At 38.0% G+C, this 25,095-nt stretch overlaps 1 protein-coding gene across 1 annotated transcript in view; it reads right to left on the bottom strand.

Moving 5' to 3' along the window:
- Mlip (muscular LMNA interacting protein) overlaps positions 1-25,095 on the bottom strand; it is a 192,970-nt gene that overhangs the window by 167,378 nt on the left and 497 nt on the right. Inside the window, exons 2-3 of the mRNA XM_052187783.1 lie at positions 18,094-18,249; positions 15,088-15,480 (exon numbers count right to left, since the gene is read on the bottom strand). Of these exons, the coding sequence (XP_052043743.1) occupies positions 15,088-15,480; positions 18,094-18,249 (549 nt within the window). The remainder of the gene's footprint in view (positions 1-15,087; positions 15,481-18,093; positions 18,250-25,095) is intronic.

Raw genomic sequence — 25,095 nt, 5'->3', positions numbered from 1 at the left:
AACTTTCCATCCTGAGCTTCCTAGCCTCTGTGAACACAGGTCCCAGATATTTCTTTTATAAGTATGAAGATCAACAAGGAAGCTTGCCACATAAATGATATTTGAAATTATTGAAAGAGTCCAAAACTTCAGTGAACATGGAAAAGGAAGCAGAACTGATTCAATCAGCCTGAGAAAGCCCATCATCCCATACAGTTTATCTTAGAAGCAGAGCTGCTGAGCTGGTGTTTATGGACCTGATTCCCATGGCTAGGAGAATGTTTACATGCAAACATCACAGACTGGGCAACACGGGCTCCTGTTATAAAAGATGACAACGTTTTATTTGGAGTTCTGCAATAATTTGTAGTTGAAGTCACATTTAATGTTAAAAAAAAGCATCTTTCAGAGTTCTTAGTTTTCAAATGAGTGTATGTGTGTCTCTGTGTGTGTATGCACACACTGCATGCTAGCGTACATGTGTGTGTATTTTAACCATGAAATATTTTCTATACTCTTCCTCATGACTGATACCTCCTCACAAGAAGAATGAGAACTTTTCAAGAGTCCAGAATATTCCAGCAAACTCTACCCTGTTTAGAAAACCTGTTAGAATTTGCTAGAGAGAGATATTTTGTAAATTAATATTGACTGCTACCAGAGTCCAACTATCTTTCTAGTAATGCTGTTTTTTAAGAGCTGCAATGAACTATCAATTTATCTTGATTATTTGCCAAGTTACCAGAGTGTTAAGAACATAGTTTCATAATTTTTGGGTGTTAATAAAAGCAAAAAACCTTCCTGAACTCCCTCAAAGTGAGGGTTTGTATTTCCCTAGTTCCTATTCCACTACATGATATTTTTTTCTAATAATAATTCAGAATTTTGTCACACATTTTAAGAGATATTTATTCAGAAACTTTTAAAACTAGTCTCTAATAATATGTACTAGTTTATGTTGATCTGTATATAACTTATATTTTCCAGTTGGCGTATTATTATTTAGAATGAATTCATTAGTAATTTCTAAATGTACCATAATGTTATTCTAATTTACACTAATACTATCTAATTTACACAACACTAATTAAGTGTAGCACCATAATTTACAGACTTTCCATATAAAAGAGATTCATCTTTAATTTTTTTAAAAAAATACACATTCCTGACTTCATATTATTTTTATTTTTTTCTTTAAAAAACAAAGACATGAATTAATAATTTCATGACAAAAGGAGGGATAGTCATTAAATGCTCAGTCAGTAACCTGGAATGAGCCCTTCCTTTTACCTCCGTCTGCCTGCACCACCAATGGAAAACAACTTCTTCTTCTTCTTCTTCTTCTTCTTCTTCTTCTTCTTCTTCTTCTTCTTCTTCTTCTTCTTCTTCTTCTTCTTCTTCTTCTTCTTCTTTTCTTCTTCTTCTTTTCTTCTTCTTCTTCTTTTCTTCTTCTTCTTCTTCTTCTTCTTCTTCTTCTTCTTCTTCTTCTTCTTCTTCTTCTTCTTCTTCTTCTTTTTCTTCTTCTTTTTTTTTTTGGCTTTTTGGACTTGGTTTTTTTGAGACAGGGTTTCTCTGTATAGCCCTGGCTGTCCTGGAACTCACTCTGTAGACCAGGCTGGCCTCGAACTCAGAAATCCGCCTGCCTCTAACTCCCAGAGTGCTGGGATTACAGGCGTGCGCCACCACCACCTGGCTAATGGAAAACTTCCTAATTGAAATATACAAGTATTCCCTCTCATCTTTCCCCATTAATAACTGCTCTGTGTTCTCAACCATTTCCTTCTTTCGCCCACATTGTTTGAACATTTTTGTAGCAGTGACTGGGATTATCTCCAGCGAACTCCTTTCCTTGAGCCCTTGACCAAACTCTTCTCAAAAGATGATCCGAAGTGCTGGGCTGCAGTGCCACAGAGGAAATATTTGCAGTGTGCTGTCTCATAAGGTAGATGAACTGTGTCCTTTATCATTGAGGCCCTAAGTTTTTTAAACAGCCATGCTATTAGAGAGCTGCCTTGCAAGTCATTTTAGTAAATTTAAAGTTAGCTGTGGCTTTACACATTCACGTTTTCTAATGTGTTAGAGAGATCTGAGAGTATCTAAGTCAACGCTGAAGTGACTGATGACTCTGTTTTCTGAGATACAGGCATTGCCAGATGCTGCCCTCTACAGATACACCCTCCCCCAACGCCCCATTTTCCCAACACACTAATTTTGTCATAGAAAGGGGGTCTTCTACCTACTGGTTGGTCCTCTTCTTTCTAAACATAATGCTGTCCAGATGATTCTCAGCCTTTCTTATCTGAATCAATGAATTAATATTCTCCAGTATACTTAATTCTAGCTTAATTCATATAACTCAACACTAAATTGAACTTTTATAATGCAATCAATCTTTTCTCAAGACCTCATCCATGCTACTGTGAACCAACAGCCTTCCCCTCGTGACATAGCCCTTCCCTTTCTATTCAGTCTTGTCCCCTTTCTTGTTTTCCATTTTAGGTTTTGACAATACTTTCCTCATTCTTAGCATTTTTGTGATTTTTTTTTTTAACATTCTAGCAAGCTGGGTCTCTAATCAATGCTCTGGAAAAATCTTAATTCTTAATCCCACTAACTGGCATTTCATTCCTGGCCATTATCTACCCAAAACTGCTCTGAAAGAAAAAAAAAAAACTGTCACACCCGTCAGATGATAGCACTACATTTGATTTACAACCATGCCCTCCCCACTCCCCGAACAACAGCTCCAGATGGAAATGCAAAGGGTGTGCCCCAGTGCAGAGTGGGTCCCTTTCTCCCACTTGACGACAACAGGGCACTATGGGTTGCTTTTATCTCAGCTGGACTTTATATGCTTTGGCTGTGTTTGCTTATATGTTTGGTTTAGATTGGCACAGGACAGGCAAGTAGACCAATGGAATAGAATTGAAGACCCAGAAATGAATCCACACACCTATGGTCACTTGATCTTCGACAAAGGAGCTGAAAACATCTAGTGGAAAAAAGATAGACTTTTCAACAAATGGTGCTGGCTCAACTGGAGGTCAGCATGCAAGAGAATGCGAATTGATCCATTCTTATCTCTTTGTACTAAGCTCAACTCCAAATGTATCAAGGACCTCCACATAAAACCAGACACACTGAAACTAATAGAAAAGAAACTGGGGAGAACCCTTGAGGACATAGGCACAGGGGAAAAGTTCCTGAACAGAACACCAATAGCTTATACTCTAAGATCAAGAATTGACAAATGGGATCTCATAAAATTACAAAGTTTCTGTAAGGCAAAGGACACCGTCAAAAGGACAAATCGGCAACCAACAAATTGGGAAAAGATCTTCACCAACCCTACATCCGATAGAGGGCTAATATCCAATATATACAAAGAACTCAAGAAGTTAGACCCCAGGGAACAAATAACCCTATTAAAAAATGGGGTACAGACCTAAACAAAGAATTTTTGCCTGAAGAAATTCAGATGGCCAAGAAGCACCTTAAGAAATGCTCAACATCATTAGTCATTAGGGAAATGCAGATCAAAACAACCCTGAGATTTCAACTCACACCAGTCAGAATGGCTAAGGTTAAAAACTCAGGAGTCAGCAGGTGTTGGTGAGGATGTGGAGAAAGAGGAATACTCCTTCACTGCTGGTGGGATTGTAAGATGGTACAACCACTATGGAAATCAGTCTGGCGCTTCCTAAGACAACTGGGCATGGCACTTCCGGAGGACCCTGCTATACCTCTCCTGGGCATATACCCAGAGGATTCCCCAGCATGCAATAAGGACACATGCTCCACTATGTTCATAACAGCCTTATTTAGAACCCAGATATCCCTCAATGGAGGAATGGATACAGAAAATGTGGTATATATACACAACGGAGTACTATTCAGCAATTAAAAACAATGAATTCATGAATTTTTTAGGCAAATGGATGGAACTGGAAAATATCATCCTAAGCGAGGTAAGGCAATCACAAAAGAATACACATGGAATGTAATTATTTATAAGTGGATATTAATTAGCCCTGAAGCTCTGAATACTGAAGATACAATTAGCATATCAAATGATTCCCATGAAGAAGGAAGAAGAGGGCCCTAATCCTGGAAAGGCTTGATCCAGCATTGTAGGGAAGTACCAGGACAAAGAAAAGGGAGGGGGAAAGAGGAGAATGGATGGAGAGAAGAGGACTTATGGGACATATGGGGGTGGGGACTGGGAAAGGGGAAGGCTTCTAGAATGTAAACAAAGAATATAGAAAATAAATATTAAAAAAATTAAAAAAAAAAGAACGTGACTTCCCTCCATGTAAGTGTTCTAATGTTAATATTCTCCTCCAATACTTAACCCACCACTTTTTAAAAGCTGAATTCTCCATGCATACTCTAAGTCAGAGGAGCACTGGCCTTCTCCATAAGTATTTTACTTCGTCAGCTGTACCCCGTGTTTTATGTATTGATCCTTTTTATAGGTTAACTAACTCTCCCATCCTAACAGAAATATAAAGAGAGATTATCTCTTTAAATTTTAACAGAGTTTAGCAAGTATCATTGTGGTGGGTGGTAAGAAATGCCAACAATATTTTGTTTTTTACAAAGTCCCTTGTCTCAAACCTAATCTGGGCCAGTGGTAAAAATAGCAAATGTTCTGCAGTAGTTCTCAACCTTCCTAATGCTGCGACCCTTTAATATACCTCAGGTTGTGGTGAGCCCCAACCATAAAATTATTTTCATTGCTACTTCATTGTAGCCGCCAGCAGCTACATGTAAACTGGGTTACCTGTTGAGAGAATTTTGGGGTCATAGGGAAGAGCGACGAAAAGAAAGTACGGCTAAGTCAATGTTCACTGATCGAAGCCGTAAACTTTAATGGCGCCGGACCTTTTAACAGTTTGGGCAAACCCTTCCCCCCAGACTCCAGGCTGAGTTCCGGTGGAAGTTGTCTAGCTTCTCTTGGAGGTCTTCGTCTTGACTGCTCCGGCAGCTGGGTGGGTCACCTGTTTAATTCAGGAATCCCTATACCAGGAAGAACAATGAACTTAACCTTTACTACGTGCGCTCCACCCTAGGTGGAGCAGAATCCTGGCTAACTGGGAGAAGTTAACCTTGACCAAAGTCAAACTCTGACCAAGTGCAAGACTGCCCCAATATGGCTCTGTACATGTCCTCCCTTTTTTTATTAATTTGAACACGAGGAGGTAGAAAACAAGTGGATAAATATCCTTCATAAGAAGGCGGGCCTTAACCAGGAGGGGAAGCATTGACCGTAATTCCTCTTAAATATTGTATAACGTCTTTTTCAGAGGAGGGGTAATAGGCTCCCTTATTATTTTAAGGACAGCCTCTCGACGTTAACCCCTATGCAATTAGGTGTACTTCCTGGGGACTCAGAAGCAGAAATTCACCTCCCCATGCAGTGCTTTGCCTCGCACGTCTCGCTGGTACCCATGTTTGTTCAAAAACAAACACACATAGATCTGAGTTCTATGTGGCTCCCTCTTTGGAGATCCACTTGTGTAAGTTTTGAAGCCAGGGGGGTCTGCAAGTGTCTTTAACAGACATGTAATCTCTCCATCCAGGTGAGCCTGGGTGGAGACAGCCAGTCTGCTTAACAGACAAGGTCAAGAGTTAAAGGTGGAATAGGATTAACTTGTCCCAGAAGTATCCAATTCAGTTGTAAATCAACAACTTTAAGGACCCAAGGCTTGGCCTCTGAGGTGGGAGAGGTAGCCTTGTGAATCAAGAATTAAGCTGTTACTTCTCAGGAAAAGTGGAGACTATATGTTAAATTAACACAGCTGGCTGAAGATTGTTAGCCATCTTCAAAATTGGAATCTTCAATATTGGAATTATTTCTAGACCAGTCTATGGTTGAGTCAGCTGAGCACAATAAGGAGAAGAGTCATTTTAACTCTTCTTTAGATTAATTTTTCCTAAGCTAGCTTAACAGTCTCTATTTTCTGTCCCACAAAGTCTAAAAGCTTGAAGCTAGGCAATTTATCTAACCTGGGACATTTAACAATTGAGGTAAGTCAAGAACATATATCTAATATAGCTCTTATGTTACCATGGTCTGGGCATTCAGCAAGCACAGTCAGCATATCTTCTGCAGCATTCTGTGGAAAAAACAGAGGACATGCCTTCTCCCCCAATATTAAATCAGGATCATGGCATATGTTAATAAGTGAATTCCTTCATTTCACCTAGACATCAATATGTCTAATTACAAGATGTCATATACATTTAGCAAGGAGTTTCTTGGCATCCAATTTTAAAATTTTAAAATTTTCTTAAAAACATGTAAGCATAATTTAAATTATATGCACAGGGACACAATTTCCCCTCTCTTCTTTCTTCCAAGAAGATATTGTTTTATTAATTTAAGTTGGAACACAAAGTATAACCCATAACATAGGCAATAACTATGTAATTATATAAAATATAGTTGCTTTTTCTGTTAGAGCAGTTGCAACTAGACAGCCTAAAAATGAATCATTAGTCACATGTACATATTTTTTTTTATCTTTTAAATTAGAAATATGAATATCATTTATCTGTAATAACTAAGTCCTCTAGGATTAACACCATTACGTGGTAGAGGTAGAAATTGAGGACATCAAGAACAAATCTTTATAATTTGATGTGCACAAAATATAAAATTATTTCAAATACCTAAAGGACAGTCATTTAGAGAACATATCCTTTGTTCTTAGAAATTTGAATCACATTTGTATAAACTGTAGAAATTAAGAATTAGCAGTATTAAAAATGGACCAATTTTAAGCAATTATAGACCATGAGCTATGTATATCTACTATTATTAAAAGCTTGACCTTTAACATCTTAAAAATAGCTGCTATAGCACCCAATTCAGGTATCTGTGTTGAAGCAGGGAGAAACTTAAAGGAATAAACATGTGATCTGATAGTACAAATTATCTTTTGGATAACAATTATTAATTTTGCCTAAAAATGCTTACCATGTAATAGACCAACCATTAATAATAAATTTGATTGTTGCTTGAAGCAAGGAACAAACGTTTCCTACCTTGAAAACAGAGGTTTAAGACCTTCTGTGGCAAGCTTAAAATGAGGTAAATAAGATAAAGCCAATTAATATATCCTAACAACTTTTGAAAGCCATTTACCTAAAAATTCTAAAAGTCTATAGGAGCAAGGGCCTGTAACAAACATTCTATGAACATTATACACTGAAAATTTTAAGATCTTAACTTCTAGTATTGAAACAGAGACAAAACACTTTTTCTCACAAGACATAAGGCTGTTAGCCATTCCTTGAGGCAAAACTTTCTAATGAAATTGTTTTGTTGTCTCTTTAAAATTAGAAGCAAATGCTTTTATAATTATCAGAATGTAAAGCAAAAAACCAACCCTTTAAATTTACAATAATTTTATAGGGAGTAGACAGGCCAAATGTTAATGCTTTTATAGCCTCCTTGACCTTTCATAGATTTGAACTGCATTTTAACCCACACCTGGATAAGTCAAAAACTTTTTTTTTTTTTTTTTTTTTTTTTTTTAACCCAAACACTCCCTAGGTGGGGCCTGTAAGGCAGAAACAATTTCTCAAAACTTCCTCACTAGCTTCCCCTGAGGCAGTTCTAAGCTTTGCATTAACTCAAATGTAAAAATTCTGCCCTAGGATCCACCCTGAGTCCTTGGCAAGGACATTGTATGAGATTCCTCAAATGTAATTATCTTCTAATCTGAGCCTTTTATCTAAGACCAGAACCAAACCTACAAGGACAATTTAAGGATTAAACAAAAGAAACCTGTAATTTCATGGTCAAAGGAACCTACTTGATATCAAATACATTTCCACTGAGATCTCCTTTTTAATCTTGGGGGGTTAAATTTTGCTCCTACCATTGTAGCCTATAAACTTGTGGAAAAGTGGCAATGGGCCCCTAAAACCCATAGCTGTATCACTCTCAAAATTATCTTAATTACAAAATGTTAACAATTACGAGCCTGCAAACTGAAAACTGTAGCCAATGACACACTGATTTTTATTGTAACTCAATGTTTTCTTGCAATATTAGAGCACAATTGTAATTTTGGAAGCAAATCCCAATTTTAAACAATCTATTTTCTTTAAAATCAATGGCAAACACATATTTACAACACAAGGTTTGTCTGCCAGTGTAACTTATTAAAGAGACATTATTTTAAATCTTAAAATCCAATCTCCAGGCCAAGATTCACACAAAACACCATGCCAATTTAGGAGCGTCCCAAAGGCCTGTATTTCCTGGATTGCGTCATGCCATGTGGTGTTCAAAATGGCGACTACCCTAAACTACCAGCCTTAACCATCATGCCACGTGTTCAAAATGGCGACTACCCTAAACTACCAGCCTTAACCTGACTTTTGTTAATAACATTATACCTTTTAAATCATGTGCAGTGACTTAAGCCAATACTCTATAGTCAAGACATGCAAAATATACCTTTAAATCCAATTATAAACAAGAACAAGGCATGAGTGGCGTTAGGCCACGTGTAGTTAGTTAAGATGGCTCTAACACTGAATTACCAGTTTTAAACTAACCTTTTCTTAATAACACTATACCTTTTACATAATAACCAATTAATTTATAACTCTTTAGTCAAGAAATGTAAAGCCTTATATCATTAAAACCAATTAGAAACAAGTATAAAGCGACTACATGAATTTCACAAGCCAAACCAAAGTCTTCCCAAATCTCGAGGTTTCTGGGCTTTAAGAGCGGCTTTTTCCCCAGCCACGCTTGCCTCTTGAGTGAGCTGCGCTGTCGCGGCGTGGCTTTGAATCAATCCCCACACAAACTGTGGCTAGCTCAAGAGGTTACCAGCAGATGTAATCTTTACCAATTTTTTCTTTTTAACATGAAACAGTCATTCACACAAAGACACAGAGAGGACATAAACATACACATAGACAGTCGGTGCACCGGGACAAACACGGAAAGATACACAGAAAGTTAAGCATGCTTGTTAAGCAATTGCATCCATTTTCCTCTTTAAACAGCTCTTAGAAGCTATGGACATATGCCTATTTTTAAAAACCCCTTTCTATTCGCCGAAATCAGCTCTTACGAGCTTTGGGCAAATGCCTACCAAATTCCTTCCCCATATTTCCCTATCTTATCAACCCAAGCAGTCTCTGCGCTGGGTCCACGCAGTATGCTTGAAAAACTGTATCCATTCCTGCACTCACAACCATAGACACGAATTCACTAGCGCTAGTTTTGCCCTCTATGTTGCTTACCGTGCGGACACCATTAATTTTCACCTTTTCCACGAAGCTTCGCTGGATAGGGCTACCTCAAGAAATTCTCTCGTGCCAGGTCTTCCCACGTTCAGGCGCCACTATGTAGCCGCCAGCAGCTACATGTAAACTGGGTTACCTGTTGAGAGAATTTTGGGGTCATAGGGAAGAGCGACGAAAAGAAAGTACGGCTAAGTCAATGTTCACTGATCGAAGCCGTAAACTTTAATGGCGCCGGACCTTTTAACAGTTTGGGCAAACCCTTCCCCCCAGACTCCAGGCTGAGTTCCGGTGGAAGTTGTCTAGCTTCTCTTGGAGGTCTTCGTCTTGACTGCTCCGGCAGCTGGGTGGGTCACCTGTTTAATTCAGGAATCCCTATACCAGGAAGAACAATGAACTTAACCTTTACTACGTGCGCTCCACCCTAGGTGGAGCAGAATCCTGGCTAACTGGGAGAAGTTAACCTTGACCAAAGTCAAACTCTGACCAAGTGCAAGACTGCCCCAATATGGCTCTGTACACTTCATAACTGTAATTTTGCTACTGTTAGGGATTGCAATGTAAATATTTTGGGAGATAAAGGTTTGCCAGAGGGGTTCTAACCTGCAAGTTGAGAACCTCTGTTCTACAGCAGCAATCACATGGAGAGTTAGTGCTAGGACTTGCTTGTGTTCCTATGTGGGGTCTAGCTCATACCACACTGTGATTTTTCTGCTTACTCTGCTATAGGCTCTGGACCTGTCTGTCGTAGTCTTTGCCTCCCCAGACACAGATGAAATCCTGTCTGACACCAGCAAGTCAGGAGACCATCTTCTAAAAAGCCTATAGCATTTCCTGCTGGAATTTCCAATTCAAACTGAGTTGCCTGTAAGGAATCCCATTGAATGTAACCACTAATACAGACTGAGCTGCAGAGAGGAAATAACCACTACTCGTGAATAATTTTGCCAGCATTTGACAGAGCCTGTGGCCTCCCACTAACTCAGAAAAGGTCTCCTACATTGTAGCTACTCTTACTTGCCATAGTAGGAGGGAGGGAGAAAGAGAGAGAGAGAGAGAGAGAGAGAGAGAGAGAGAGAATGCTAAGGAGTAAACACGAGCAGAACAGCAAGGTGATAGAGAGGAAAGAGCAATCACTTGAGAAAAATGGTTTAAATGAATAAAACTGTACTTTTTTTCTATAAGGCAAACTAGTTTAAATGTTTATTGTCCACCATGAGAGCCTACCGTGCAAGGTCAGACCACTTTTGTGGTTTCATGTTTTGCCTGCAGTTGAAGTCTTCCAGGTGGAGTCATGCACATATTCCTTATTGCTTATTCCATATTGCTTCCTGCTTTTTGATAGAACCATGCCATATTGCAAAAGCTAATTGATGGGCCCCAAGATGGTCCTTCCAGACATTAGCAGAATCCAACCATAAGTTACATACTCCAACTTATTTCAAAATTTTTAACATGTAAATCCTCTGGTTGTAAGCTGAGGATGATTTATTTTAGGAAGCAAAATATCAGTCACATCACTAATTATGACACACTGGTCCAGGGCTATTTTCTATGCGCTATTATAGTTCCCATTCAGCTGTGACTATTCACCAAGAGTTTTAGTATGATGATGTCTTTTCTGTAGATATTTCCCAGGACCATTTGTTTAATCATTCATGCAATATTTTCTAAGCACTCTCACTAGTCCAGGTATTGTGTTAGTTGGTAGGGACCAGAAGGAAGGAAAAACTTTATCAACAAACTATTCTAATGGGATCAGACATACAGAAGCTACTGGGACACAATGTGCTGGTATGACTACGGTGTTCCTTTATAAAAACTGAAGCTGGGGAATATTAAGATTTATGAAATGCAAGTGCTTACTGGCACTTTTGATTGGGACACATTCTAAGAAATGCCCCATTACCTGTTTTCATCATTGTGCAAACACAGACAGCACAGATAGAACCAAGACCTCCACAGCAGCATTATAAATTTGATTAGGATCACAACCGCATGTGCTTCTATCATTGACCAAAGTACTGCTATATAGCACATTACTGGTTCTAATAAATCCATGCAGCAATGTCTAAACTGACTAGCATTTTATAGAATAACCTTGTGTGTTTATTTCAGTCCGTTCTTTTGATCTCATTGTCTACATCACCCCTCCAGCTCTCATATACAAGCTGTAACTGAGCAAATGTATAACGCCTCTTGTTCTTTGTGCCTCTTAGAGAAAGTCATGTATCAAGAGCTTATCATAGCAAAGAAAGTTTCATCGTTCCAAGTTTTTCTCTCTCTCTCTCTCTCTCTCTCTCTCTCTCTCTCTCTCTCTCTCTCTCTCTCTCTCTCTCATATCTCGTTTAACCATCCTAAGGAAAGTTGATACTCTCTCGATGTTTGATCATGAGCCTGACCTTTAACACCTGAACATTCCTTCCAGATCAAAACTTGATATTCTCACTTCATTTCATAAATGAAGAAAAGAATCGTGACTTCAAGTGGCTTCTCAGAGGATCAGAAAGTAGGATTCCTGCCTCGTGTCTGCCTTCCTGTCTCTGTGCCTCCTACAGCAGACTTTCCTGCCCTTGCTTCCCATCCATGTTCCGCAATCTTTCAGTCCTTCTCACCCTACTCCTACTCTTCCCACTAAGGTCATCAAATAATCTCCGAGTTTTCAGCATAATGGGCTTGAAGTGGCCACTTTATTGATCTTGTTTTGTATTTTAATTACAAACTTTCTTATTTGAAAGTCTCTTATCAATAGACAAGAAACAATTTTTAGACTTTTCCATGAATGCTTAAGTATCTTTTCCTAAATTTTATTTAAGAAGACTTTTCACTCAATTATTTATTTTATTTTCAATAGCATCTTTATTTTTTATTTACAAGGTTTTTTTTATAAAGTGCTTTCACTTAAACATTCCACTTCCAAGAATGTACTTGGAATATATAAACCCACAAAATTTATATTAATATTTTCACTATAAACTAAGTCAATAAGTAACAAAATTTTTAATAAAAATGAGACCAACATGAATATTTAAGAATTTTACAAACTGTTAAGGGAGATAAGAAATGTACCAAACAGTAACAATGGATGTGGACTGTGGTCATTACACGATTGTATGAAATATCAGAATTTTATAGAGGGAGAGTTGGTATCACTGAAGGAACTCAAACAAATTTCAGGGCATTAGTACCTGACCAAAAACTTCAGAGATAAACAGAATGTGAACTTAATGATATTTGGATTTATCCTATACCTTAGTGAAGCCCACCTATATACAAACCAAAAAGAAAAAACTACTTAATAATCTTGTTAATTACAGTAGTCTTGTTAATTACTGTACTAAGGAAATTAACAAGAAATAGGCCTTTATTTCAATTATTTTCAACTAATAAAGAAAAAACTCAGTTATTTCAGGTGGAAAGGACCTATAGTAGTGATCTTTCTTAACTCTGCCATCAAAGTCACAAAAACAGAGGAGCACCGGGAAGTGGTGCAGCTAAAAAGTGGACACATTCTGGGAAGACAAAATTCAAGACAGAAATCAAGAGATCAGTAATAGATGGGTGGGCTGTTTGTACTGAGTGATTGTTCACAGGAGCTAAAGGAAATCAGTGCAAGAAGCGGCTAGACAAAGAGTCTACTGTGGGAAGGGCAAAGGCCAGATGAAGAATTGAAGTCATTCTTTAAGAATGCAGATTTTTCTGACTAGCCAGTAATGTTAACTTACAGGTAGTTCCACATTATGGATTCAATTTTCCTTATAAGAAAGACCAGAAATTCACTTCATTTCTAAAAATGAATTGATTTAGTATCTAGCAACACAGGCTTAGGATGTGTTGTCAAATTTTTACAAACTCCCACTACTAACTGCTCTGGTCATTTCTCATTAGTTTGCACTTGTGAGTAACAGCTACCCCACTTTATCTTGTCATGATCTATGTCATCACAGGAAATGAAACAGAAAACCAAATGTCAGTTTCCTGACATTTCCGGATCCAGCAGCTCTCTAGAGCATTTATCCGTGACATTTCCGGATCCAGAAGCTCTCTAGAGCATTTACCCGTAATCTTTACCTGCTGGTGAACTGGGTCAGTGTCTGACGTTTTAGTTTGGAGCTTAGGTAACAACGTCATCTATTTTCTAGGAAAAACAAATTCCAAAGAATGAACACATTTTACACTTTGACACCTCTGTATTTCATCACACCAAAGCAAAATAAACAGGTAGTTCAAGGAAATAAATCTATTAACAGAAAAGGAAGAACTAAAATCTCCAAATTTCTTCATAAGAATATTTCCATTAGCCATTATTGTTAGCATGCTACATGTAGTATGGACAACAGTCCTCTCAGACTCAAGAATTATGTGCCTCAAATTTTTCTTGTCTATCATTTTTTTCTTGAGGCAAGAAAGCAATGTCTGAGGTGATATAGCCTTTTGAGAACACCCCGAGTTATGTTACTATAGCACTTTGTTCCAGTACCTACCTAGTGAAGACTATATTTCAAAAAATAAATATTTTAGGGACTGGAGAGATGACTCTGTGGTTAATAACACAGGATATTCCTGAAGAAGACCTGAGTGCAACTCACAATGCAATCCACATTGCAGCTCACAAGCATCTATAACTCCTGGTGCAGAGAATCAGAAGGCCTCTCCAGCTTCCATGGGCAACTGGCATAGTACACAGACATGCATTCAGACAAACACCCGTAGCCACAATGTTTTTAAAGAATGAAAGAGAGAGAGAAGAAAGAAATGTCTTTGAATTAGGTCCACAATAATCATGCCCCAGTGAATGCCCGCCATTACTCAAAGGCAGTGGAGTATACTAGATGCTTGAAAATAATGAAAATTAGTGCATGAAGAATCAGGGAAATCTGTGAGAACAGACATGAATGACAACGAATGTGAAAGACCTACGCTACCATCTTGCTAAATCCTAATATCTTAAAAAGACCAATTCATCAGCGAAAATGTCCTTCAAGCTACTTTATAATGTATAGGAGCTTGGCTAGAGAGGGCCTAAACAGATTGACCCAGATCCCACTCACTCTCTACTGATAAGCAGTGAGGCCTCTTCTGGTACCACCTTCAAAGCCAGTCGCCTCTGTGCCCCTGGCCTTCTAAGCACACTTTGCATCGCAGAGGCCCCTGGCATCTTAGTTATACTCATGGCCAGTCAACATCAGCATTTTTCCATGATTTCCCTCAAGCTGTCTCCCTAGCTCTCTTGCCATCACAGAGTGGGCTTCACCTACACACTACTGGCTCCCCACCTTAGAGGAAGTTTCTACCTCACTGATAAATTTCAGAGCGGGATATCCTTCCCCACCTCACTGAAGTCAGTTCTTCAACTGACAGTATTAGAAAAACACAATAGATAGATGGGTTCTCTAAGACTCATGTAGGAAAATTAAATTCCTTACATGCTCTTATTTCCTGGACTTTATTTGTTTAAAAGTACAGAGTTTACTCTCAGATACATTAAATGCTTCTTCTTGAATATTTTATGTTTGAAGTATGATTCTTGGAGGACCCATCTCTCCACACACCTTCTATAATGTCAACCTTCTCCAAGAATCACTCACAGGGAAAGGACAATCTTTCCCCAAATCTACTCCAGCTAATTGTGTTACATTTTCTGTCCAGTTGATTCACCACATAAGTTTTGGTCTCATCAACTTCCTGATGCTTATTTACACTGTGATTAGTCATGATCTTGAGACTTGGGAGTTTTAATAGTTTTCTTTGAGAGTCACGTATCCTTTCAAAAGGAAGATGTTTGCTGACACCCAGAACAAAAGATAATACAAACAACACTCAGATGAAGCTTACCTGCCCGTGCTTTTGCTGAGGGGCTATCCCATGAGGAATTTCAGGATGTGATGAGGTCTTGAGATCAGCCCCTCGTACTTTGGGACGCACCACATCAGAAGCCAGACTAGAAGAAATAGCCAGAGACTTGGGCCGAGTAGCTACGTTGCCTGTTCCCCCTGAGGGGCCTTGTTCACCTTGCCTGCATGTAGCTTCATCTTCCCCATCAGAATCCACAATAAAAACATACTCTGCTTTGAAGAGATCACCTTTCTGCATTCCTTGAGGTTCCTTTGTATTGATTTCCTTTCGTTGTGTATTCCTCCCACTGACCTCTGAGGGATAATCCAGTATCCTCTGGTCCCTCTCCTGTTTGCTCTCACAGCTGAAGGTCATATGATCACTGTACTCAAACTGCAACAGATGGAAAAAGATAAAAACTGTTGACACAGGGGTGACAAATGCATCTTTTTGTTTAAATATGCTAAAGAGGTTAATCTACTCATTGGAAGATTTTTAATACATTAAACACCAGGCTTACCTGAGAGAAATAGACTGATACATATTGTTCCTTTTCCTGGCTCACCTGTTTGTATTGCCCTAAGTACACAAGCCTTAGAGTTCAGACTTCACATCCTCCCCAGTAAATCATGAGGAAGAGAGTGAGGAATGGAACTGGGACAGGGCAGTGAAGATATTTACAAAACAACAGCCATGAGGATTGGAAAGGCTTTACTTAATTGTCAAACAACCAGTATATCCTTTGCAAATGGTGTTGAGGGGAGGAAATCCTACTGAAAGATACAAAAATAAACTAAATTTCTAAACTTTTGAAAGGAAAGGTAACATTGGCAAAAAGTGATCAATTATCAGAATAAAGGATCTAAGCTTATTGGAAGGAGCTCATGAATTGGACCTGTTTTGTTTGTTTGTTTTCTTAAGATACACAGGCTGGAGAGGTATATGAGTGGATAAAACAGTTGCTTTAGGAGCACAAAGACTTGATCTCAGATCCCTAGCACCCAGAAAAGAAAGAGCCAAACGGCTTACACATGTCTAAAACCCCAACAAAGTACAGAGTTTACTCTCAGATACATTAAATGCTTCTTCTTGAATATTTTATGTTTAGCCCAGGGGTTTGCTAAGCAACCAGTCAACCACTGTCATGGTCTGTCATGGCTTTCAGTATTTTTCTCTGACGTATTTCACAGCATTTACCCCTACTTCAGGTTTCACCACACACTCTTTCTGTCTTTGCTTTCAGGTCTTCTCAATAATTAGTAAGTCCTGTGAGCTGTTATTATTCACTTGGAATATATGTCATGAAATTGTTGAATATATAAATGGAAAATGACCTCTTTTAATACCAAATTGTTTAAAAACTAGAAAGAAAAATCTTAGGCTTTTAGATACCTGGTGATATATATCTCTATCTCTATCTCTATCTCTATCTCTATCTCTATCTCTATCTCTATATCTATCTATATATGTGTGGTTAGCCAAGTTACAATTATAATAAGTACATGATTCAAAAAATCTAAATTTTTGAATATTGGGTATATGATATATATGCAATCCACAGATGAATATTATCAATCTGGGAATCTTTAAGAGTCTGCAACCAAGACTGAATCATATAGCTATAGTGTTTCACTCTGTTCATAAGACTAATGAAAAAGAACCTTTTACTTCATTGCATGGAATGGGATTCTATTAAAAAAGAAACTTCCCAGAAGAACTTTATATATTCAAGACTGCCCTGAAATGACTTGACTCCCTTAGTCTTTGAAACACATGGCAATTCTAGCATGATGAAAATCCTGCCACATTTTAGATAAGAATTTTCCATATACACAAGTTAAACTGTATAAGCCCAACCCCTCCACTTAACTGAATAACAAAACACTAAGTTTTCTATCTTGTACTCTTTATAAAAATAAATAAAACAATATTAGAATACATTTTAAACAGACAACTTTTGCTCCAAAATTGACTTTTTTCAATATTGATTAATGCATATTAATCATGCAAAGCAATGTGTACTATGACATTTTCATACATGCACATTTTGATTTTGACAGTATTCTCCACACTGCAGCCATGTTTTACACCCTCCCTGCTTTCATACCCCCTCACTCCCCTGATGCTCCCCTTTCGCTTTCTTCCCCTTTTCCAAGACCCTTTACTTCATTCCCTTTCATTTCTACTACTGTCCTATTCCATACACAGGTAGATACACAGCTTTTATAGTGTACATTATTACCTAATATTCAAAGAGTAAGATTTCATTGAATAATATACTTAATATAATTATAATATTGGCAAGGAAATATGCTAGGAATAGCATTATCTTTTCCTTTGTCAAGTACCACACTTTTTTTATTCCCCCCAATCATTTTGCTGTGTAACATTTTTCTTTTTAATACTTTAAAATACATTGGAATTGTTACATGAGTGTAGATAGGGTTTTCCACCAAACGTACAAAGAAATAAAAGTCCTAGCAGCAAAATACAGCATACCAATGTTCCCAGAACTGTCTCAATATGCATTATTTATTCACCACATATAAAAGCATCATCACATCCTGTTGGTTTCTCTTAGATTTCCTTTCAGGATGAATTGAAGTATTTAACATTTTGGGGGTTTTGTTTTGTTTTGTTTTCAGATGCTTTGGGAGAAGGTCCCTGGAGACAAAATTTATCCTGTTGATAGTAGATAATAAAACAGCATCTCAGAAGAGTTGAGAATGATGAGATGTACTTTGAGAAACTGATGTCATTGAAGCTAACTTTATATATATTATACATACAGATGCATACAATGGCAACCCTGGAGATGGAGCCCATGGAGCTCAGACTAAGCTCGCTCTCCTCAGCCCTCAAAATCATATTTTGAACCATTCTTAGATTTCACAATCATCTTATTTTACACAGAAAAAATACACATTGATATAAATTTCCAATTCATTATTTATGGATAATTTTAGAATGTCATTTGAAATTTTAAAAGAAAAGAAATAATCCTACCCTATTTACAGTTTCTGGACTCTTATCAGTTGGTTCCTCGGGAATTTTAACAAGGAATTTAGAAGTGTCAGCCAACTGAATGTGGGTTGGTAGTCTTCTGAGAGTGGGGACAAATGTGAAGATCAGAGGTTTGGCTTCAGAATCTCCAGGAGAGACCTATGAGATATGTAATAAAGTAGACTGTCAGCCTTGTCAAAGGTTTATCTTGAATTTATCCTCCATGTTCCGTATTTATCTCCTTCACTTTGATAAATTGCCTGCTGCCATGTGAAGACCTGTACTGATGCAAATAAAATTCAGATAAAAAAAATACCCATAGCACATTAGAACCCCCTTTAAAACTACGATAGCCAGTTAGGCAGTGGTGGCACGCACCTTCAGTCCCAGCACTCAGAGGCAAAGACTGGCAGATTACTGTGAGTTCAAGGTCAGCCTGGTCTACAGAGCAAGTTCCAGTTTAGCCAAGGCTACACAGAGAAACCCTGTCTCAAGAGAACCAGCCAACCAACCAACAAACAAAATGACCATAGCAAGGAAAGTAGTCTGTCCTAGACCTACTATGTGAAGAGAGAACATTCTAACCACAGAACTTGGTTTGCTTCAAATGTGGCATCTATCCATTTAACCCTAAGGTAACAGGCTCAGAATAGTGACTTAGGAACAACAGCTGTGCAAGAAAATTCCAATGTGCATCATTGCATCATATTCATGTTCAGGTATAGATCTGAAAGTGAAAGATGCCTGTCAGAATAGCAGCATCTGCTCTAAAGGATGTGTGAAGCAGAAACTTCCAGGATCTTTGGAAAGTCGGTTATGTCAAATGATGTTTTGCTGGGGCACACAGGTAAAAAGGATGTCTTGCTAAAGCAAACATATGAAATAATGTTTTCCTGAAGCAGACACAAGTGAAAGGATGTTTTGCCGGAGCAGAGTCAGGAAAGAAAGTTTCCTGAAGCAGACACGGGTGAGAGGATGTTTTGATATAGCAAACATGTGAAAGGATGCTTGATGAAGGGGTATAAATATGATCCCACAGACAGTGAGAGACGAGCACTGAGCATGGTTTGATTTGCTCTGCCTCGATATTCTCTTACAACATTCATGTATTGGTTCACCTTTACTGAGCTCAACTTGGGATAACTCCGACAGTGGGAGAAACTTGCCCAAGAACTGCTTGTGAGTTTCCTGTGGTAGCTTGCTGCTTCTGCCGTCTCACCTCAGACCTGTTTGGTGTTTGTGCCTCATGTCTGCCTGTCTAGTGGACTGGTCTGCAGATACCGAGTCATATTTGGGGTTTGCTACAAGACTGAACTGCTGCCAAAGAAGATGGAGCTCACCCCCAAAGAACTATTGCTGAACTTGGTCCAGTTCCCCCATATCCTAATAACTCTTCTCCTCCACTATCCTGGGTAGTTGGATAGAGGAGAGGTTGAACCCTTATTAAAAGTAGGTTATAATGTATTTATGTCTACAGAGGTGCCTTCCCATTGGTTTATACTTAATTCATTTAGTAGTTTCATTAAGTTCTTGCTCTTGTGGCCCCAGGAGGAATGCTAGAATAGTGAAGAGGAAAGAGTCCTCACACTACTCACGAACAGAAAAAGAAATGTGTATATATATATTGAGCTAAAGTACCTGTGTTTCCAGAGCCCTGGGTCCCATAGCTTTCCCCTCCCCTCACCCCGCACATCTGTCCTCCTCCATGCTCAGCAGCCCTGCTTGGATGCCTCTGCTACAACTGGCACTAACTTGGGCACACAGCCGTATCCTTTGCTTATTCAACAAAGTCTAATCAACTTCAGGGACTGGCAGTTTAACAATGGAAAAAAGTTTCTGCTGTCATGAATATGCTAGCCAGTGGAGGGAGAGAGATAGTAATAAATAAATATGTAAAATATATAGTACTTCCATAAGTGCCCTGAAGAGTTTCTATCAGGCTTTGTAGAAAGAAGATCATGGACAAGAAAAGTATAAACCTTTTAACTAAACATAAAACCTTTTAACTAAATAACTATAGGAAATGAAAGTTCATTCACTGAAATAAGAAGCCCAATATTTTAAACTGGTTTGAGGATAGAGTTCAAAGCCAGAGGGGATGAGAGTTGTCCCAGTGTCTAAGAACATACTGTCTTGCAGAGATCTGAGTGAGGGTCGCAGCTCACAACTGCCTGGAACTCCAGGAGAACCAACACCCTCAGCTAGACTCACACATAACAGGCACATAGACATATACACATAATTTAATTTTAAAAAAATTCAGGAGTAGTTCGGAAAATTGAAAAATGTTCGAGAACACCTATAAAGCGCAAGTCAATTGTAAATTGGAGAGACTAGCAATCTAGCCATTCCAGGAGGCCTACTTTGCCTTCTGTGAGACTATTGGGTGACATGGATGTCGTTTTCAGTAGACAACAAAGTTCCATCTGAATCCATGCCATGCATCAATTGTGACACTTCTTTTTAAGTACATAGGATTTAAAAAGAAAACTACCTAAGCATCTGAATCTTCCATAGTAACAGCATGTGCTCTATTTTGATCATCAAAACACCATATTTTGCTCTAGAAAAGCAAGAAGTGTTCCCACAAAAATAGTAGTATAGAAGTTCTGAATGACTATGGAGTCTGGGCTTTGACTTTGAGAAGATGATCTAAGAGGAAGTTACTAAACAGGTGAAGGGCAAGTAAATATGTGGTGAAGGAGGACGAGGCCAGCTCTGTACAAAGGAAAGCCATGAAGTGCGGAGCGACATCAAAGATGGCAGGACCAAGACACAGCACAGTAGCACAAACATGAAAAAGTCAGAAAATGAGGTTCAGAGAGTGTCTGGAACTAGCAACATGGACACTAGCTTACTGATTAAAGATGTTCTTTGTGAACATGAATCAAATGAAGAAAACTGGCTATCCTTGTGTTAGACTTCAACCATGTTCTTGAAAGATCTAAACTACTCACTACTGTTTATCATGGGATATAATGTTCTGGTAACTGATGCACCCTTGTGAATACAGTGTTTATTCTTTGGGGCGTGTAAAGTATATGGACACGCCTTTCTGATTCAGCTTTCAGTTTCTAATAGGCTGTTCTTTGTCATTAGCCCTTTGTTTCTCCATGACTCTTACTGCACCAATCTGGGACTAATTGGAGTCAGAACCCAGAGTTCCAGACAGAACTTCAGGTAGAGATTCCTAAGAGTCATTTTCCCCACCCTACACTCTCTGCTTTCAGCCAACCTGACCACCATGGTGTCCTCAGACCCTGACACTCAGAGGAGCTTCAAAATGAAAATGAAGGATCTCTCAACTGATCCACAAGAAGATTAGGGAACCAGCAAACAATGATTCAAATACTCACAAACAAAGATGTAACCAGATATCAACACCAAGAAATACCATAGCATTTTTAACTCTCTGCAAAAACATATATAAACAACTAAGACATATACCTCTTCCAGAATCTCACATCCCTATTTTAATATACCCTGAAAAGGAGAATTTAACTGAAGGATAAAACAAGAACTTCAAAATAGCAATTGTGAATATGTTAATGGACTTTAAAGATGATATAAAAGCTTGGAAATATAAACAAACAGTTGAATGAAATAATAAAAGCAATTAAGATATAAAAATAGAATTTAACAAAGAAATAGGATCACCAAAGAAAAGCAAAACTGAAATAAAACTTGAAAGGGAAAACTCAAGAAATCAAAGTAGTAAATTCAGAGAAAAGTCTTATTGACAAATTTGGTGAAATATAAGAGAGAATTTCAGGTAAAAAAATTTCTTTATGGAAATATCAAACCTACAAACAATTGGGATAAAGAAGAAACTAAGGTCAAAGGTACAGAAAATATTTTTTAAATATCATAGAAGAAAAACTCCCAAATCTAAACAGATGTCTATCAAGGAGCAAGGGTTATACAAAACATCAAATAGACACGACCAGAAAAGAAAATCCCTGTGATACATAATAATCAAAATATTAATCATAAAGAACAAAAAAGAATATTAAGGAAAAATACCAAGTCATATATAAAGGCAGACCTGTTAGGATAACAGTTGACATATCAATGCAGACTTCAAAAGCCATGATGACCTGGAAGATGTTCTAAAAGCTCTTAGAAACCACAGATGCCAGCCAGACTGCTATATCCAGGAAAACTACTGGTTGCAATCAAAGGAGAGAGAGAAATATTTCATGGTAAAAATAAAGTTAAAAAATTTCTTTTTGGCAATTTAGCTCTACAAAAGACACTAGAAGGAAACGTCAGTCTGAAGAGAATGTTAATGACTCAAGGAGTAAACAGTCCCAGAACAGATAACCAAATTAGTTAAAAAAACAAAACAAAAAATCCACAACAAAATAACAGGAGTCAATAAACGCTGCTCAGAAATAACTATCAGTATCAACAATCTCAACTCCTCCATAAAAGAGCACAAAATATCAGATTATATTAGGAAGCAAAATCCATCTTTTTACTTCTCCAAGGATCACATTTCACCATTAAGGATAGACATCACCTTGGATAAAAGGATAGGAAAAGTTATTCAAAGCAGGTGGGTCCAAGAAGAAATCAGATGTAGTTATTTTCATATCTGACAAAACAGACATCAAATAAAACTAATCAGAAGAGATAATAAAGGACAATGCATACACATTAAAGGAAAAAATCAATCAAGAGATCAGGATAATTGCAAACAATTATGTGCCAAATGCAAGGCCACCCAGTTTCATAAGAGAAACACTACTACAGCTAAAATCACATTGATCCTAACACAATGAGGGAAGATAGCTTCTATACCTGATTCTCATCATGCTACTGACTTCCTAGGTTTTCCTAGGGATGTTTTCTTAAATAGTAAATAGGTTTTTCTTATTTCTTTCTTTCTGTCTTCACTTTTCCTTCTTTTCTTTTCTGTCCTTTTTTTTTGAGAGAAAGTTTATGAAGTTGTGTGTTATGGGAATGGGAAATATCTTGAAAGAGTTGTGGAAGGGAAATAATATGAACAAAATATAAAATTAAAATTAAAAATTATTAGTCATTATCTCTTTTCAATAGCTGTGTCAGAGTTCATGCTCAGTAGCTCATTATCTGAGAGCAGTACTCACATTTTTTCCTTAGTGGGAAGAAAGGTTAGACCCCTTACAAGGCTAGGAAAGTCCATTAAGGCTGATCAACAACACATAATGCTACTGACTTCCTAGGTTTCCCTAGGGATGTTTGCTTACATAGTTAATCCTGTCAGTGCTCGGCTGGGATGGAGAGTGGTGTGGAGAAGGGTACCACTTGAGTACTCAGTAGTTAAGATTTATTGTCAGTTTGACCGAATTTTGAAATCTCTTAGGAGCTGCACTGCTGCTGTGACTATGGGAGTGCCTCCCAGAAAGGCACTGATGCTGGAGGAGGACCCACCTAAATGTGGGCAGCAGCATCCAGTGGATCCAAGCAAAACACAAGATAAGACAAGCCACATTGGTGGCAGCATCCACCTTCTTTCTGCTTCCTGAGGACAGTACAGTTTAGCAGGCTGCCTCACACTCCAGCTGCCTTGCCTCCTTGCACAAGTTCAACTACACACTCAAACCACAAGCCAGAATAAACCCTTCCTCTCTTAAATTGCCCTTGACAGGTATTTGGCTACAACAATAAATAAGCATCTATAGTAATCAACATATTTATCCTATCTTCTCCTTTGCACAAAATCGTCATTTGATAGTTATCAAGAAAGAAGGGATGATATGTTGACCTCACTTTCAGATGCTTACTCATGCCCTCATTTTCCCATGAAATGACTTGGTCTCCCTGAAGTCTAGCCAAAGGAAATTAAATAGACTTATATGAAAGACTTCAGTACAGGCCACAGGTACAAAACCCAAAACTTAATAAACCTCAAGTAGCCATATCTTCTAAAGGATATACAGTGATCAAAATGTACTTCCCCAAATGCCTTGCACAATTTTCCAGTTTAACTTGTCGTAAATCTCTAAAGGACAAAGTTCTACAAGGGATACATTACACCTATAGTCTTTTAAAAGTTGGTAGCTGAAATTTTAGTGCACAAAGCAAGAACAAAGCACAAAAAGAAGCCAGTAGATAGATGAACAAGATGTGCTTTTCTCACAGTGTAACAGAGAGATTTCTAAACGTGAACCATGATGAGAAAGAAGGCCACTGAACAGAAGCAAGATGCTTGCCTTCAATTATATGGTTACACTCCCCCCACAGGACCCTCAATGCCCTCCCTAAGTAAAATATCTTCATCTATGTAGGAAAGCAATTCTATTTCCTTATTTTAGTTGAACAAATACATGGTTGATAGATTGATAGATAGATAGATAGATAGATAGATAGATAGATTTACTTATTATATATGGGCGATAACATATATATTTATGTAATCTACAAAGATTAAAGACTTGCCTCACTGAGTTACTACTTAGTAGAAATAAATTCATGGATTAATTCCTGTCCATATAAGCACATTGCCAGAACATCAGGAAAAGGGCAACCCTTTGATATTAACTTTCAAAAAAGTACTACAAAATTGGCACCGAGCTCTTTTGCCGTATTTATCTAGCACCTGTATTGTGTCTTAACAGAAATCTAAGGCTCAGTTGAAAGGACCTTTTGATGGAATGGGATTTGAAGCCACACTAGCCACACTATGAAATATTCTGAAGAACTATGTTAGCCAGTAGACTGATGAATGCCTTGTTCAGAAAAAAAAAAAAAAAGAAGAAGAAGGAAAAGGCCATTTTTCTTTTACCATTTACTTCACACTGTGTGGCAGATCTAATGGAGCCCCAAAATGAATCACTATGGTGACAAAAAAAAAAATAATTTTCCAACAAAGCAGAAGCGGGTGCAAGTTAATGGCATTTGCTTCTTAATTGGCAATTAACACTTTCAGCTGCCAACGCCATTTAAACATCTGATCTCCGGGAAAATGTTTTAATAACAGAAATAAGAACTAAATGCGTTAAAACGGCATCCTAAATTTGG

The sequence above is a fragment of the Apodemus sylvaticus genome, chromosome 7 (genome assembly GCF_947179515.1).
Source record: "Apodemus sylvaticus chromosome 7, mApoSyl1.1, whole genome shotgun sequence".
NCBI lineage: Eukaryota > Metazoa > Chordata > Mammalia > Rodentia > Muridae > Apodemus > Apodemus sylvaticus.
Note: the sequence above shows the minus strand (reverse complement) of the source record. Positions and strands in the feature narration are given on the sequence as shown.